A 17301-nucleotide genomic window follows, 5' to 3' on the forward strand; every position below is an offset into this window, starting at 1 on the left:
GGGGTGCCGGGAGCCGTGCGGCCTGCGGCGGTCGCGAGCGCCGGGCGTGGCCCCCTCCCCCCGATGCGGTGCACGATGGTCGGCTCCGAGGCAGGGCCTCCGCAAGCTTCTGGCGGAAGGAGTTTGCGCGGCGCCGGCTACGGGCGTACGGGAGCTTCTGTAGGTTCTCTGCGATACTGCAGCTGCCCCGTGGTCAGAGAGCGCCCCTCGCCTCGGCCGCGCCCGGCTCCTCCCGCCTGCTCCAGGCCGAGCGCTGGCGCCATGTCGGCCTATCCCCGAAGCTACAACCCGTTCGACGACGACGCGGAGGACGAGGGCGTCCGGCCGGCGCCGTGGACGGACAACCGCGACCTCGCGGACTGGCCCGGCGCTCCCGCCGACCGGCAGCAGGCCCTGCGGCAGGAGGTGTTGCGCCGGGCCGAGGCCACGGCCGCCAGCACCGGCAGGTCCCTGTCCCTGATGTACGAGTCCGAGAGGATCGGGGTCGCCTCCTCCGAGGTGAGTCCGCGGTCGCCGGGGCTCCTGGGGGCTCGACCGGTCAGCCAGGACGGGTCTTGCACTTTGGTGACTGGACGGTCGGTAACAATCTGTTAGCTACGTAGAGACGCGCGTTTTCACACCCGAAAGGGGCAGTTTGCCCCTGGCGATCTCCTGAGCTTAGTCCACAGGGTTGTTGTTTTTCTACGCGTCGTCAGGAGTCATTTCCACGCTGTTCGGTCCAGGTAAGTAGGGATTCTAGACAGCAGACCCCGGGTTAGGGACGTGGAGGGTCTGTTTCTTTTACACATTCCCTGGACATAAGCCTGGCCCGTGGCTTCAGCCCTTCCTCCTGGAGTGACCCAGCGAGGGCTGTGCCTGCTGGTGTCAAGCGTCCGAGGAGATGGACCTTGGGTTCTTACCGGCACTGAGCGCTCCTCCGCCTCGCTAGGAGGGGAGTGAAGGTCTTGTCTGCCTGGACACTGCTGAGTGCGCCGGAGCCCGAGTCTGGTCGAGTCTAGGGCCTTACGTTTCCTTCCTGATCCCGACGAAGATGTCCTAGAGAGACGGGGGCGGCCTGTGACTGTTTGCCGTCCCAGCTTAGCTTCTGCAGTTCTTCTTAACGTCCATAGGTGGTTTCAGAGAGTAGGACCTTGGGTAAGAGCTGTTCTTTCTTAGGCACCACATTCTCGCCTCAGCGTACTAATGACAGTTGTGTTGGGCATTTCTTTAGAAAGTTTTAAAAAATGTAATAACCTGTGATTGCTATATCAGCTAAAAATAATTCAATTTAAGCATTTGTAGTTATGGAAGCTAAAGCATCATGTTCTTCCCTGGGTCTCTTCGTAATTCTTTTCTCTGGGAAAGTTCCCTCTGACCTGGTCACTTACAGTCTTGGCCAGTCTTGAGGTCCATCCCATCATTCTCCCGTTACCACCTCCTTGGGTTATCTCCCTTCCCCACTTCTCCTTATCACCCGATCTCTCAGTGGCCCACCTGCCTGTCTTTAGCCTCATTGAGGAAGTTTTGCTTGTGTCTACTGGATTCCTACATTACAGTCTAAATGGAAAATGTTGACTTAAATTTGGGAGGATTGCCTTAGGTCTTAGGGCCCAGGTGGAGGGGTCACTTGATTAAGGGTCCCAGGCCCAAGGAAGCCAACTAAGAACTGTTTAAAAAGCCATCTTTGGGGACTTTCCTGGTGGTCCAGTAGTTAAGACTGTACTTCCAATGCAGGGGACGCGGGTTCGATCACTGGTCAGGGAACTAAGATCCCACATGCCAAGCAGCACAGCCAAAAATAAAGACATCTTTGGCAACTGAGAACGGGTGAAGTAGGAAATCAGAGTGACAGAAAGTAGAATACTGTGGCAGAGGATACCCTGGATTCTGGCTTCTAAGGCTAAGGTGTAGATAGGAGGAGGAGGAGGGACTTCCCAAGGAAGAGAAGAGTCACGCAAAGGCACTGGCCCAACGCCACAGCTCCTGAGCAGGAAAGTGTCGCCCAGGAAGCCTTCCAGGAAAGGGCCTGGAGGAGGAGCTTAGGACCCAGTACAGTCAGAGGGAAGGTCAGGAGTGCCAAAAACACAGAGGATAACGTTGTTTCATAAGGATTGTGGTGACAAACCCCATGCTGCCCCCAAAGTTCCTTCTTTCCTATAATGGGGGCCATGAGAGCAAAGGCAGAGTGGCACCTCAGGCCGTGAGGCTTGGCATGGCCAAGCCAGGTGTTGCTGTGAGAGGTACGGTATGATCATGACTGAGCAGGTGACAGGCTCTGTCATCAGTGCGATTACACATGGAATTTTTCCAGGATTGAATCAGTTCTCAATTATTGGAGGCCCTGGGAGGCAGGAATGGTCAGCACCCCCGTCTCCACCCTACCCCATAATCTCCAAGTTGTCTTACTGTCTTTGAATCCCTTTCATCGCTCTTTCATTCCCCTGGGGGATTGGTGGTGGCCTCTGTCCCAGCAGACCCACATCACCACTAAACTAACCTCCTAACTTAGACAGGTGCCCGTCACATACCCAGCTGAGAGGTGCCAAAACAGGACATATGTTTTAGACACTGAGGACTTGACTTTTTTAGGCCCAGCATGGCAGCAGCGGCAAAGTTACTTAGTCAGGTCACCTCTAGTGAAGGAGAGCTGCCCTTCTCCTGAGAAACCTGTAGGGTTCACCTCCCTGGAAGGCTCTCGCCTCAGGTCCTGACCCCACAGGATAGAGGAGAGGTGGGCCGGCCTGGGGAGCACAGTGCAGAACCATAGAGACTTGTAGGCCACATGGCTTTTCCACTTCTCAGGCATGATTTGTTTCTTCTTTTCTTTCCCTAAGGTATAATTTTTGTGAAGTGATAATCTAGTCACAGGGTTCAAAATTGAAATGATACAGAAGGCCGTGAAGGCTGCTCCCACCCGCTGCCCCCCTACCCCCTGCCACTCACCTTCTGTTCCTGCAGTGTCCCTGTGGAGATATTCTGTGTATAAAAACATGCTTAGGGCTTCCCTTGTGGCGCAGTGGTTGAGAGTCCGCCTGCCAATGCAGGGGATGCAGGTTTGTGCCCCGGTCCGGGAAGATCCCACATGCTGTGGAGCGTCTGGGCCCGTGAGCCATGGCTGCTGAGCCTGTGCATCCGGAGCCTGTGCTCCGCAGCGGGAGGGGCCACAACGGTGAGAGGCCCATGTACCGCAAAAAAACATGCTTATACTTATCTTTTTCTTTTTTTTAATAATTTTAACTTAAGAAGTGTTCTGTATATTCCACACTGCACGTTGCTTGACAAGGTGGAGGGCATTCCATAGCAACACGTGATGCGCTGCTCTTTTTTTTTTTTTTGGCCACACCGAGTGGCTTGTGGGATCCTAGTTCCCCAACCAGGGATTGAGCCCAGCCCAGCAGTGGAAGTGCAGAGTCCTAACCATTGGACTGCCAGGGAAGTCCCATGCTCTTTCTGCGTCGTGGTCCCTCTAGTGGATGGCTTCTGTTTCTGCGACCAGTCCCCTAATGGTTTGCCTGTTTGTGTCCCACGTGGACGCAGTCTTCATGTGCCCTTTCACCACCCTGGCCAAGGAGACCGACCGCCTGCCCCCTCTGGCTGCTGAGCACGCGCCAGTGATGTTTTGTGGAGCCCAGGGTCTCAGTTCAGGGAGTGCAGCAACAAACCTTGGATGAGGGCCTGAGTGGCCAGCTTGGTTAGCATCAGCAGAAGGGGAGTCGGGCCAGGATGCTCTCAGCAGCCCGGCCAGCACATCCTGCACACGGTCTCGTGTGGGGCCCCCTCACCTCATTGAGTCTTTCCAGCACTCGACAGTCGCCAAACCCTGCTGGGCCTTCAGTTCAGAGAGGTGGGCCACGTGGGGACGGACACCTGTGCAGCCTGGGAACGGAGGCCATCGCAGCCCTCTGTTCTGGGTGTCCCTGTGAGTTGGGGTGGTGCCCTCATCCTCTGGGCAGACCCGTCCCCTCTCCAGGTGAGGGGCTGTACTGACCAGAGCCTCACCTCCAATGCAGCCCGGGCTGGTTCTGATGCAGCCAGAGTTCTTAGCACAACCCTATCCTGAAGCAGAAGCTGATGGAGGGAGACGATCAGCTGCTCGGTTAAGTAATTCCCAGTAGATTTTATAAAGGATCAGTGATTGAATTCGACTGTTAAAAAGTTCTAGGATCAAACTTGCTGGCTTCTTAGCTGTGAGGCACCTTGTGAGGCCGGGTCTTTACCGTCCAGGCAGGTCATACATCCCACACCAGCGCCGTGGCATCTGGCTGTGTCTGCTGCTCCTTCCTAAAATGTTCACCCGTGGCCTCCATGGTGTCTGGGAGACCTTGCTTTGCTGACCAGGAGTTGTGCTGGGGAAGCCCAGGGGCTGTCTGCTCTGCAGCCTTCTGCCTCTGAGAGTGAGAAGTGCTGTTTAGAGGTGTTGTGGGGGTCCCCAAGAGCACCCTCAGGTTTAACGATTCCCTAGAAGGACTCAGAATTAGTAGAGCTGTTATACTCACGGTTGTGGTTTGTTACAGCAAAAGGATGCAGATTAAAATCCTCAAGGGAGACAAGCTGGTGGGCAGAGTCCAGGAGAGCAAGCACAGCTTCCCTTTGTCCCCTCTCTGTGGAGTTGTGTGTGCAGCCTGCACTCCCCCCACTGTGACGTGGGACATCCAGGAGGCACGGCTGCCCGCCTGGCTGACTAGAGTCTCCAGCCCCTCCAGAGGTCACACTGTGTGGCTCAAGGCCCCCCACCCTGTAAACCACATTGCTGGTGCAGACTGTCAGGTTGACCTGAGGACTCTGGGAAGCAAAGTCACTCTTCAGGCTAATACGAGGGCAAGGAGCCAGACAAGGCCTTTCTCGGGAGCACACGGTATGAGCGGCCTGGGCAGCCTGCACATGCAGCGAGGGGCACCAACCTTTGCCCTTGGTGGTTCTCTTGCCACCTAAGACCACTCTACACTGTCACTCCTGCCGGGACGGAGCCCCGCATTCAAGCATGTTCCCCGCCAGCTCCTGCGTCCCTGCTGGTGCGTATGTGTGTCATGCTCCCTGGGAAGGGGAGCGACATTGATGGGGGTAACTCTCAAGTTTCTAGATTCAGCGTATCGACTCCAGATCAACCTCTGCCTGCTGGTTGTTCAAAACCAGAGTTTAATCGCAATCAGGACGAGACACTTAATGCTGGCACCTTCCCCTCCAGAGCTCGGGCGGGACTCAGGTTAGGGTGGGGGCTGCGCCATCCCCAAGTGCTGGCTGAGGATTTACAGAGAGCCTTCCTCTGCGGGTGACGGGGAGCTACAGAAGGTGCAATGCCATCACGTCTCATCCTCCCTAGGAACTCGTGCGCCAGCGAGGGGCCTTGGAGCGCACAGAGAAGATGGTGGACAAGATGGAGCAGGATCTGAAGACCAGCCAGAAGCACATCAACAGCATCAAGAGTGTGTTCGGAGGGCTCGTCAATTACTTCAGAACCAAACCCTCAGAGACCCCACCTGCGCAGAATGGCACCCTTGCCCCCCAGCCCAGCAGCAGGTGAGCGGTGCCCGTCTGGCCGGAGCAAAGCAGCAGAGGGGGGTTTAGTGCGGGTGGCCGAGCCTTTCAGGACACTTCTCATGCCTTAAAGGGACCAAAGGACCCTGAAAGTTACTCACTGGGAGGGATTTGTCTTCAGACATTTTGAAACAAGAAGCGTTCTCCACTGCTCTTGATTGTGTGATGTGACTGCTGTTCAGTCTGCAAACTGTGCGTGAATTGGGTCTCCATAAATTACTGCTCCTGGTAATTTGAAAGAGAGAATGTTCACTCTAATCAGTATAAATGTGACTCACTTCACAGAATTTTTGCTTTAAAAAGTTTTCATGTCCAGCTTCCCCATATCTAATTCAAGTTGCCCATTGATTATCATTTTAAAATCAGAGATTATTTTCCTCAAAATTTTTGGCTAGAGGTATAATAAAATCATACTGCAATTTTGGCTGGCATATAAATGCCATGTGTTCAAACGTAAAATAATTCAGTTTCTGCTAAAACATGATTGTTGCTCATATGTCAGATCATTGTATCTGTCTTTTATTATAAAGACAATATCACCACATTACAGAAAATCTACACCTTACCTACCGTAACACAAAGAATGTAGGTTGCTCCCCTTATTCAGTGTTTTCATAATTGCAGTTAGAATATTCATTTGGCTTTGTATCTTGGTCAGAAGAGGCATTTGATTTTCTCACATGGGCACTGTTAGAAAAGACTGCACTGTCACAGGTGCTTTTCCTTTCTAAAAGTTTTTTTCTTCTCGTAACTTTTATCCAAAGATTGAAAGAAGCCATAAGTACAAGTAAAGACCAGGAGGCACAGTACCAGACCAGCCACCCAAACCTCAGGAAGCTCAATGACTCAGGTCAGTGCTCCCGCCCACACACGGGTTCTGCGGGGACACCTTGCACTGGGTAGGGGTGTCGGGGGCCTCAGTGCCTCTCTCAGGGAGCAGGGGGTGTGCGTTATGGCAGGTTCAGCCCTGCTCCCCCATGGAGGGAGGGATAAGGGAGTGGGAGCCTGGCCTGTATAGCTCTGAGATCTTCAGGCAGGGAAACACCTATGCTGAGTAGGATATGACCCCCCGGACATCCACGCCTTAATCCCCAGGCCCCAGGAATATGTCAGGTCACATGGCAAAAGGGGAATCGTGGTCGCAGAGGGAAGTACAGTTGTTGATCGGCTGACTTGAGTTGGGGAGATTATCCTGGGTTTTCCGGTTGGACCCAGTGAAATCGCAAAGGTCCTTTGCAAGTGGGAAGGAGGCAGAGGAGAGAGTGATGGAGTGAGAGGTTTGAAGGTGCCGGGCAGCTGGCTCTCAGGTGGAGGAGGGGCCGCTGCTAAGGATTGACCTCCAGGGGCTGGAAGGGGCCGGGAATCGGATTCTCCCTAAGTGCCTCCAGGGGAACCAACCCCACTGACACCTGGGTCTGAGGACGGGGAGACCCAGGTTGGACGTCTGACTTCCAGAACCAAAGGATGGTTTGTGGTATTTTGTTGCAGTGACAGAAGGAGGCTAATGTAGCCCCTGAGCCCCAGTGGGCGCAGAAGCGGCCGTGTGGACAAGGAGTGTGAGATAGGAGGTGTTTTGTGTCAGATTGTCCCATTAATATCAAATGATGGGCCCAGAAACATCCCTCATCTGGAAAGGAATCAAGGCCTCCCGGGGGCTCTGTCGACCCCTAGAGAGCCAGGCACATTGGAAGTAACCAGATGCTTCCTGTGCCGCCTGCGGGCACAGCCGAGGGGAGGCCTGGCGGAGGAGGGCCCGGAGGTTCATCTGGGAAGGCAAAAGCTGCAGAGGAAGTGGGAGAAGACTGTGCGCTGAGGGGCTTCCGTAGGCCATGCTGAAGGAGAGACCCCAAGTCTAGAAAGAGATGGTCCCCAGAAGACATACCCTGGGTGACAGGGCTTTTCTGTGTACATTTGGAAACTGAGGTTCAGAGAAGATTTCTGGGGGCAAATGTGCATCATTTAACGTTTCTTTTTCCGGAGCCTGTGTGGGTTTGCGTGGTGGCTGCTCCAACTTCCATACCATTACGTGCATGAATCTCTTTCCTGAGCTCGAGGGTCCGTGGCTGACCAGGTGACCCATAGGCTGGGGTTCTTTGATCTCCGAGGGGCTGCCCTCAGGAAGCGTCTCCCTCCCGCCCCTTCCCTGTCCCGCCTGCCTCTCTCAGTGGCCTCAGAACCAACCGCCTTAGTCCTTCCACCCGTTTTCCAGATTAAGATGAGTTTTGTGAAGCGGCATTTCAAGTGTGTCAGTTAACCGTCCTCCTGGTGTTTCTTTGTCAACTCAGACTCCATCCCTGGAGGGGCCGATTCTGCCGTGAGCTCCGAGGCTTACCCAAGGAACCCGCACCTGCGCACCTGTCACCAGAGGATTGACAGCAACCTCGGTAAGACCAGAGCACCGCCACCAGCACCACGGCTTGCGTGCACCGGGGCCCCCTGTTGTCCACCCCTGCACACACACACGCACGTGCGCGTGTGCAACATCCCAGCCCCTCGCCCTCTCTGGGGTCTGCCCGCTTGTGTCCGTCCCCACCTCTTGTCTGGGAGGTGACAGCGACAGGGTCAGGGTCTGGGGACTACGCTGTGCAGCCTGGGCTCTGCCCACCCCCCTCACCACCCGGCCATGCCACCCTGCTTCCTCCGTGTGCCCTGGGCTCGGGCAGGGTCAGGTGAGCAAAACTGGAAGGCTCGCGGGAGGCGGCCCAGCAGGTCAGGCATACATGGGGCCAGCAGCACCTTGGCCGCGTGGCCAGGCACCCTGCTTCCTGGGCCTCGGGCTCCAGGGCGCCCTGTTGTAACCACATACCTGCTGGCTTCTCTGGTGTCTCCCTAACCAGTCTCCAGAAACACAGAAGTTCAGTTTTGTCCCTACTTTACACCCAGGGCCCAGAAGGCGAAAATGGAGAGAGGAGGGGGTTATTTGCAGTCGGGTGGAGGAGTTGGCCCCTCAGCAGCCCCCTCTGACCTTTGCTTCCTGCGTGTGAACCTCCCCCATGGCCACCCAGGTTGCTTGCCAACCCTCCTTCCCCTTAGGGGATGGCAAAGAGGGTGAGACAGAAAGGAATGCTTCCCCTGCTCTCTCCTCCCAGGGGACACGGGCCCCCAGCTCTCCCAGGGCAGTGCCCACTCCAGCAGCCCGGGCTACTGGCACAGACAACACGTGAGGCAGACCCACATCCTTTATTTAACCTTCATTTAACCTTTGTTTCTCAGCACATAGACTCATTGTAGAAAACTGTGAAGTTAGGCAAGTGCCCTAAGGAAACCAACACCCAAATTCCACCGTCCAGCAGTGACAACTGCTTTGGTGTCATTCCTTCTGTTTCTCCACCCTGAACCTCAACTGCTGTCTGCCCTCGGAGCCCAGGGGCACCCCGGAGGTCACTGCTTGCTTGTCCTCTGGACTCGGCCCTGGAGCCGAAGGCATCAGGCAGAGGGTGTATCTGCCAGGCCTGACTCCAGAGAAACACAGGGACTGGCGGGCCCCCCATCCTCCCCACCAAAGGTTTCCCCACCAAGAAAGGCTGGCACTGGTGCCTGCTGGGGGGAAGACCTATTGCAGGGGGCGAGATTCAGGAATGCAGGGAGTGCAGCAGGAAGAAGACCAAGGACAGCCTACCCCAGAGGCTGAGGGTGTGCATTGGGACGGCAGGGTGAGCGGGACACAGAGCAGCGCAGGGGACCCCAGCACAGCCGTCCATGGGCCCTGCTGATGGGGCCACACCACTGCCCCGGGCAGGTCCCTCTGCCTCCTGGACGCCTGGCCCTGCTGGCGGTCCCTTGCCAGGCGGCCCTCCCTGATCCAGCTTCTCACCGCAGTGCAGCTCCTTGTGGGTCCCAAGCCGTCGCAGCTGCCGGCAGCTCCATGAGACCTGGGTGGCCTTACAACTGTCAGTGTCCATGGGACACAGGGGCACAGGCTTTCTTTTCTTTTCTTTTCTTTTCGTTGTTTTTGTTGCGTTGGGTCTTTGTTGCTGCATGCCGGCTTTCTCTAGTTGCAGAGAGCGGGGGCTACTTTTTTTTTTTTTTTGCGGTACACGGGCCTCTCACCGCTGTGGCCCCTCCCGCTGCGGAGCACAGGCTCCAGACGCGCAGGCCCAGCGGCCATGGCCCACGGGCCCAGCCGCTCCGCGGCACACGGGATCCTCCTGGACTGGGGCGCAAACCCGCATCCCCTGCATCGGCAGGCGGACTCCCAACCACTGCGCCACCAGGGAAGCCCCGGGGCCTACTCTTTGTTGCAGTGCACAGGCTTCTCATTGCGGTGGCTTCTCTTGTTGCAGAGCACGGGCTCTAGGCATGCAGGCTTCAGTAGTTGTGGCACGCGGGCTCAGTAGTTGTGGCACATGGGCTTAGTTGCTCTGTGGTACGTGGGATCTTCCTGGACCAGGAATCGAACCCGTGTCCCCTGCATTGGCAGATGGATTCTTTTTTTTTTTTTTTTTTTTTTTTTGCGGTACGCAGGCCTCTCACTGTTGTGGCCTCTCCCGTTGCGGAGCACAGGCTCCGGACACGCAGGCTCAGCGGCCATGGCTCACGGGCCCAGCCGCTCCGCGGCATGTGGGATCTTCCCGGACCGGGGCACAAACCCACGTCCCCTGCATCGGCAGGCAGACACTCAACCACTGCACCACCAGGGAAGCCCTGGCAGATGGATTCTTAACCACTGCGCCACTAGGGAAGTCCCAGGAAGACCATTTCTAAAAAATCTGATTCTGCTTAGATTTATGGTGCCATTGCCAGCTATTTGTGTATTTTGACCTTTTTCACTTAATGTTTTATCTTTAACTTAGTGAAAAGGCTTACAAAGCACCACCTCTTCTGTTTTCCCCCAGCTCTTTCCTAGTAAAAGGGCAGAAAGCAGCTCTGGATGTGACCCTGTCCCCATACCCTGTGCACATGCACACACACATTCAGGGCACACACATGCACGCACACACACACACACACACACACACACACACACAGGGAAGGGGCTTTATATTCATCTGGACAGAGTCAGTCACGTCACGACTCCCCTCTGCGGTCTGCACAGCCCCATCAGGGGACCCCGGGCCCCTTGGCTGGTCTCCTCCCCACTCATGGTCAGTTCTTTCTTTGTCACTGTGCTAAGGAAGCCCTTCACATACTCGAGGCTGACCGTGTTCTTATAGAATTTATTTCTCTTAAAAATGAATTGAGATTGATTTTTACAACTTTTTTAAAAGAAGGGAAATACTTATTATAAAGACTGGAAAAGCCTGAGCTGTATCTCAGATGTGTTTCCAAATGGGGGTCTTCCTCTTTGCCACTCTGGACCTGTGCTTGACCCAGCTTTAGGGAGCTGGGGATGTAAGGTTCAAAGGCAGCTGAAAGGTGTGTGGCTCTATATGAATTTCTAAAATAAACACCGTGTACTAATAGTGGGTGTCCTGGTGGGTGGCAGGGAGGAGTGGCTTTCCTGTTAAGCGCTACTGCTTTCTCTTCACTTGCGCATGTTTTGGAGCATGTAACCAACGCCCTGGCATCTGGCCTGTCTTCCAGGAAGGAGGGGTCAGTGACTGCAGTGCTGCCGAGCCCATGGGGGGAGCATCTGGGGTTGCAGGTCCCGATGCTGTGACTTGGCTCAGGCCCGTGTGTGCTCTCCTGTCCTGCAGATGAGCTGTCCGTGGGCCTGGGCCGGCTGAAGGACATCGCCCTGGGGATGCAGACAGAGATTGAGGAGCAGGACGACATTCTTGACCGCCTCACAACCAAAGTGGACAAGTTAGACGTCAACATCAAGAGTACAGAGAGGAAAGTTCGGCAGCTTTGAAGACGGAGGCGGATTTCCACTCCATCGTGATGAAAAGATTTGAAAGGTCTTCTTTTAAACGCCCAAGAAATTTCAGTTATTACTTTAGAATGTGATTTCACATGTGTTTGCAAATGTTGTAACAGAGTGGGTCTCAAAAGAGGTTTTGTTGTAGAGAAAGCATGTGCCCCACTTCTCTGAGGGCCCTGACTAGAGGTGTGCGGGCAGAGTGGTGGTCATGCCGGCCTCTGCTTCCGTCTGTTGTGCTTCTCGTCCCCAGGCCTCCGCGAGGTAGAGCGCTGAGGGCCATGTGACCCGTGTTTGTGGGCATCCTTCTCCCCCCGACCCCCACGAGCACATTGTGATGCTCTGAGCCCCTTGACAGGCGTTTGATTTTAGTAGGAGGGGGTTCAGACCAGCCCTGCTCACTGTGACGCCTGGAAGCACATAGGGAGCTAGGTGAGCCCCGCTGCCCCTGCACAGGGTCAGGAACACATTCTGCCCTGGCTGGAGGCTCCCTGGCCCGCTGTCTGAGGCCTGCAGAGCGTGAGAGAGGAGCATCACACAGACGTGCTCCACCAAGCTCCCTGCCCTCAGGTCATCTGGACCAGGCCCCCCATCCAAACATGTTTACTCGGTGCCTGGGGTCCCCTGGCCCATCCAGGATTCCCACCCACTCTTCTGTGCTGCTGGCAACATGCCTTGACCCATCACTTGATTCTCTGGCCCCAGTTTTAGGACTGGAGCTCCACTAATGACACTGACTGTGCACAGAAGGATATGGCTTTAAAAAAACCCCAGATGTTATCATTCTACCTGGCCTAGCTTGTTCTCTCTTCATTTTACAAAAAAAGAGAATCATTTAAAAGTACTAATTAAAATTGATTTCTGTACTTAAAGGAATTTCTTGATGTTGGTACCTCCAACAAAATAATTGAAGCCACGAGGTCCTGGTCTTTTTAAAAGCAAACAAATTAAAATATTTTGAAGATGGTGAAAGGGACTGATTTTAATAAGACAGATTAGGTTGGAAACCTTAAAATCACAGTGCCTTTCACCCTGAAACCTGGCCCCGGCACGGTGACCTTCACCACTTTGGTTCAGTAGAATATAAACAAAGTCCCTTAAAGCAAAGGAACGTCTTTAAGGGGCAGCAGCAATGCAACAGCGTTTATGTAGCAATTCAAATATAAAAGTTCCATTCCATAATGCCTGACTTTCCTAAAAACACTGACAGCCTCTGTGGGCAGATACATCTTTCTGTCATGTTCCAGCCGCCCTGCGAGTCTGACCCACATCACTGGGAATGTCACAGGGCGTTTGGATGCTGTGGAAGGTAATCAGACCCACATCTGCTTATCACAAGCCCATCATGGTTGTTCTCCTGGTAACTGGAAAAAGGAAGAATTTTACATGTCCACCCGGCCCACACTGAACGAGTTCACAGGGCTTCCAGCAAAAAGGCTGCTCCAAAGCGTGACACCAGGATGCAGGGCAGCCTGGGGGTGCCCGTCCACCCGGCATGTTCCAGGGTTTTCCTCCCTGACGCCTTCCTCAACGGGTGTCATGATAACTGTTCCTGCTCCTTGCCCTCAGGCATAGACACGTGGAGATTAGTCAGCACGCCTAGACCTGAGCTTCTCCGTTCAAATAAATACAGACAAAGGCCACTTGCAAACACTGTCTGCAGCCCTCCTCTCACATAATGGGGTTAGTGATTTAACCAATTTGAAGCAAAGTAGCACCTTATTTTGTGTCTTTTGTTGGATTGATGAAGCCCATCACCACCACCCCCTTTTTTACCCCAAGCTGTGGAGGGAGAGTTGCCCTCACTCTTCTAGAAACGTTTCCCTCACACATGTCTCCCCGTATATTTGGTTCTGTTCTTGTTCAGATCCTTCATTCTAAAGCCTGGGCCAAGGGCCTGTCTCATCCTCGTGCTGGGCAGCATCTCTACCGGGTCCCCACCTGCTCCCGCACCCACTGAGGGCCAGTGGCTGCTGCTTCACACAGCAGAGCCGCTCACACTTTCAGAGAACAAAGCAGGACCAGAGGAGCCTCCAGGACCTGCGTGTGGTAACTGTGAGCAGAGGAAAACTCTGCCCTCTGGACGCACGTGTCAGGGAGAAATGGGGGTACCCGGCCGGGGTTGTCCTTCTTGCCACATGGGGTCCAGAAGACAGATCTGGAATTCCATGGTCAACCTGGAAACAAACTGTGCCTTCCAAAAAGTGGCTTTTCTAACTCAAGGTTGGTTACATGTTAAGTGTGCTCCTAACTTAACAATAAGCGCGTTTTCCTTCGGAGGAACTTTTTAACGTAGTGATTTGTAGTTAACAGTGGCAGGTTGCCTCGTGGACGTCTTTTTTGTGTTATATAGGAAAGGAGACCTGAATTTACCTCAGGTGGCAAGAATGGAAGTACATAAGTGCTTTTTTTTTTTTTTTTTGTGGTACGCGGGCCTGTCACTGTTGTGGCCTCTCCCGTTGCGGAGCGCAGGCTCCGGATTCGCAGGCTCAGCGGCCATGGCTCACGGGCCCAGCAGCTCCGCGGCACGTGGGATCCTCCCGGACCGGGGCACGAAACTGCGTCCCCTGCATCGGCAGGCGGACTCTCAACCACGGCGCCACCAGGGAAGCCCACATAAGTGCATTTTAATTTCTCTTTCTTTAACTTCTTTTTGTGAATATGTGATTTTAAGTGTACACCACAGCAATTTAGTAAAAATCTTATACTTTGCCTACATAGGCCTTTTCTGCAGAATTTTTAAAGTTACCAATGTTGTTAAGCGTCTTCAGCTCTGATGGGTGAAATGTGTACAAAACGATGAGCGAGTCATTAAAAGTGCACATGGGAGGAGGAGCTTCTGCTCAGAGTGTGTCAGAGCAGCTCTTGTACTTCATGCCTTCAACTCAACAAATGACCATATTCCTTAAAATAAAATGTGAAGTTGTTTTTTAATCAAACTTTGCCTCCTGTGAGGTCCTTTTCAAAGAGCTGGTGTCGGGGGGGGATCCCTCCTTGTTGAGTCCTCAGGTGTTTGGTTCTGGCTGCCACGTCTCGTGCTTCTTGAAAGCCTGTCAATCCATCTGTCCTGCCTCCCGGTGCCTCTGCAACGCTGTCCAGCTCAGGGCTTGGCACACCCTCAAGGTCCAGAGAGTGGATGTTTTAGGCTCACAGGCCAAACAGTATCTTCACGTCATCTTCCCTGTGTCCATCCCTAATGACCTCACTTTAAGTTAATTACCTCTGTAAAGACCCTGTCTCCAAATGTCACGTTCTGAGGTTCTGGGGGTTTAGGGCTTCAACATATTAATGTGGAGGGGGGTGGCAGGAACGTGACATCTGACAGCCTTTATCTCCTTGGTGGGAACAGAGAAAGAGGACGGTAGAGGTGGATCATCAGGGAAAGGCTGTCGAAGGCCCAGCTGAGATGGGGACTCAGAAGGACCCTAGTAATTAACACCTTTTATAGAGTTTTTTAAATAGTGGGGTTTCCAGCCCTGGAGTCACCAGGTGCTTTCGTGGCTGGAGTTCAAGAGCAGGCCTCCTGCCTGGGGCTGCCAGCAGAGCCGAAGAAGGCAAGTGAGAAGCCAGAGCTCTGGCCTGAGGCCTCGGGAGAGGGTCTGGCTCCTTGATTGGATCACCAGGCTGAAGTGTGGGCGCTGGCCCTGGAGCTTGGAGCAGAGGATGACTGACACAGATCTTTGCACTTTAGTGCCTCGGATTCTCCCAGAAGAATTCTCCTGAAGTCTAGGCAGGACCCGACTTGAAAGTAGGCCAAGAGCCAGGAGTGAAGCAAGTCGCATGAACGTGCACAACACTGCTTCCCCCACAGAGGTGGATTTTAGGGCTTTGGACCCGCAAAGGCCAGAGACAAACCTCAAACCAGGGGCACCTCCAGGCCATTTAGAAATTAAGTCAAAATCAAGTTCTGCTAGGGTTTGATTGACTTTGTTTTAACATTTTACTTTGAAGTTTCAGTTCTTGGAGACAGGCTGGTGCTAATCATGCCAACCCACCACTTAAAAACCTGCTCTGGGGCTTCCCTGGTGGCGCAGTGGTTGAGAGTCCGCCTGCCGATGCAGGGGACGCGGGTTCGTGCCCCGGTCCGGGAAGATCCCACATGCCGCGGAGCAGCTGGGCCCGTGAGCCATGGCCGCTGAGCCTCCACGTCTGGATCCTGTGCTCCGCAACGGGAGAGGCCACAACAGTGAGAGGCCCGCATACCGCAAAAAACAAAAACAAAAACAAAAAACCTGCTCTGGTTCCCACCATGGTTACAACAACAGTGCTTTTAGGGGAGCTAGCACATGATACTACTTCCACAGCCCCAAGTGGGGGTTCCAGGCCCACAGGCCAGAGCGGGCCAGTTTCTTACAGAGACTCACCAAAGTAACAATGACTATTTAATTTTATTTTTTATTATTTATTTATTTTTGGCCGCACCCCACGGCTTGCAGGATCTTAGTTCCCCAACCAGGGATTGAACCCAGGCCCCAGCAGTGAAAACACCGAGTCCTAACCACTGGGCCACCAGGGAATTCCCAACAACGACTTTTTAAATGAGCTAGAAGGCCATAATTACTCATTTACAACAAGAAATATAATTGTCAAACAATTTAAGCTGGAGTGTAAGCTGCAAAGTCGATGGGACTCCGGAGCTTGTGCCCAGTGCAGGGTGAGCACTCAGCAGGTTTCTGTAAATGAATGGCTTAAAAAAAAATGAAGGTCAGAGGGGAGTGAAATTCTTGTCCAGTGGGTACGTGAAAATGTGCTCAACATCACTAGCCATCAGGGAAATGCAAGTCAAAACCACAATGAGCTATCACCTCACACCTGTCAGAAAGGCTGTCATCAAAAAGAAAACATAAAGAGTGCTGGTGAGGGGCTTCCCTGGTGGCACAGTGGTTAAGAATCCACCTGCCAATGCAGGGAACACGGGTTCGATCCCTGGTCCAGGAAGATCCCACATGCCACGGAGCAACTAAGCCCACATGCCACAACTACTGAAGACCGCGTGCCTAGGGCCCATGCTCCACAGCAAGAGAAGCCACCGCAATGGGAAGCCCACGCACCACAACGAAGAATAGCCCCTGCTCGACGCAGCTAGAGAAAGCCTGCACACAGCAAGGAAGACCCAGTGCAGCCAAAAATAAATAAATAAATAAAAAACACAGTGAGATATCACCTCATAGCCGTCAGAAAGGCTATCATCAAAAAGACAACAAATAAGGGCTTCCCTGGTGGCGCAGTGGTTGAGAGTCCGCCTGCCGATGCAGGGGACACGGGTTCGTGCCCCGGTCCGGGAAGATCCCACATGCCGTGGAGCAGCTGGGCCCGTGAGCCATGGCCGCTGAGCTTCCACGTCCGGAGCCTGTGCTCCGCAACGGGAGAGGCCACAACAGTGAGAGGCCCGCGTACCGCAAAAAAAAAAAAAAAAAAAGACAACAAATAAAAAGTGTTGGTGAGGATGTGGAGAAAAGGGGAGACCCCTGTGCGTGGTTGGTGGGAATGTGAACTGGTGCAGCCACTGTGGAAAACAGTGTGGAGGTTCCTAAAAAAGTTAAAAATAGAACTATCATATGATCCGGCAATTCCACTTCTGGGTATTTATCCAAAGGAAACGAAATCACTATCTTGAAAAGGTATCTGAACCCCAATGTTCACTGCAGCACTATTTACAATAGCCAAGATGTGGAAGCAACCTAAATATCCATCGACAGATGAATGGAAAAAGAAGATATGAGATACACACACACCCGAATATTATTCACCCATAAAAAATAAGGAAACCCTGCCATTTACAATAAAATGGATGGAACGTGAAGGCATTATGCTAAGTAAAATAAGTCGGACAGAGAAAGACAAATACTGTATGATCTCATTTATATGTAGAATCTAAAAAAAACAAAAACAGGTTCTTCCCTGGCGGTGCAGTGTTTAGAACTCAGTGCTTCCACTGCACGGGGCACAGTCGATCCCTCGTCAGGGAACTAAGATCTTGCAAGTCA

At 53.4% G+C, this 17301-nt stretch overlaps 1 protein-coding gene and 1 long non-coding RNA gene across 3 annotated transcripts in view; one reads left to right on the forward strand and one right to left on the reverse strand.

Annotated features, from left to right (window-relative positions):
* SNAP29 (synaptosome associated protein 29) lies at positions 1–14253 on the forward strand. Of its 2 annotated transcripts, none has more exons than XM_019926197.3 (5): positions 1–498; positions 5300–5496; positions 6279–6364; positions 7800–7898; positions 11038–11251. In XM_019926197.3, the coding sequence occupies exons 1-5, from the start codon at positions 64–66 to the stop codon at positions 11052–11054; spliced, it is 834 nt and encodes a 277-aa protein (XP_019781756.2). In that variant the 5' UTR covers positions 1–63; the 3' UTR covers positions 11055–11251. The 2 variants fall into 2 exon arrangements, with proteins under 2 accessions (XP_019781756.2, XP_004315873.4); XM_004315825.4 differs by having other exon boundaries at positions 9–498; positions 11151–14253.
* LOC117307662 (uncharacterized) overlaps positions 3187–17301 on the reverse strand; it is a 27250-nt gene continuing 13135 nt past the window's right edge. Inside the window, exons 2-3 of the long non-coding RNA XR_004521509.2 lie at positions 5616–5739; positions 3187–4367 (exon numbers count right to left, since the gene is read on the reverse strand). This is a non-coding gene — a long non-coding RNA (uncharacterized lncRNA). The remainder of the gene's footprint in view (positions 4368–5615; positions 5740–17301) is intronic.

The sequence above is a fragment of the Tursiops truncatus genome, chromosome 13 (assembly GCF_011762595.2).
Source record: "Tursiops truncatus isolate mTurTru1 chromosome 13, mTurTru1.mat.Y, whole genome shotgun sequence".
Classification (NCBI taxonomy): Eukaryota; Metazoa; Chordata; class Mammalia; order Artiodactyla; family Delphinidae; genus Tursiops; species Tursiops truncatus.

Coding starts and splice junctions, on each gene's coding strand:
- SNAP29 (XM_004315825.4), top strand. CDS start 64: ATGCGGTGCACGATGGTCGGCTCCGAGGCAGGGCCTCCGCAAGCTTCT. Junction 499..5,299: donor TCGGGGTCGCCTCCTCCGAG/GTGAGTCCGCGG, acceptor CATCCTCCCTAG/GAACTCGTGCGCCAGCGAGG. Junction 5,497..6,278: donor GCCCCCCAGCCCAGCAGCAG/GTGAGCGGTGCC, acceptor TTTTATCCAAAG/ATTGAAAGAAGCCATAAGTA.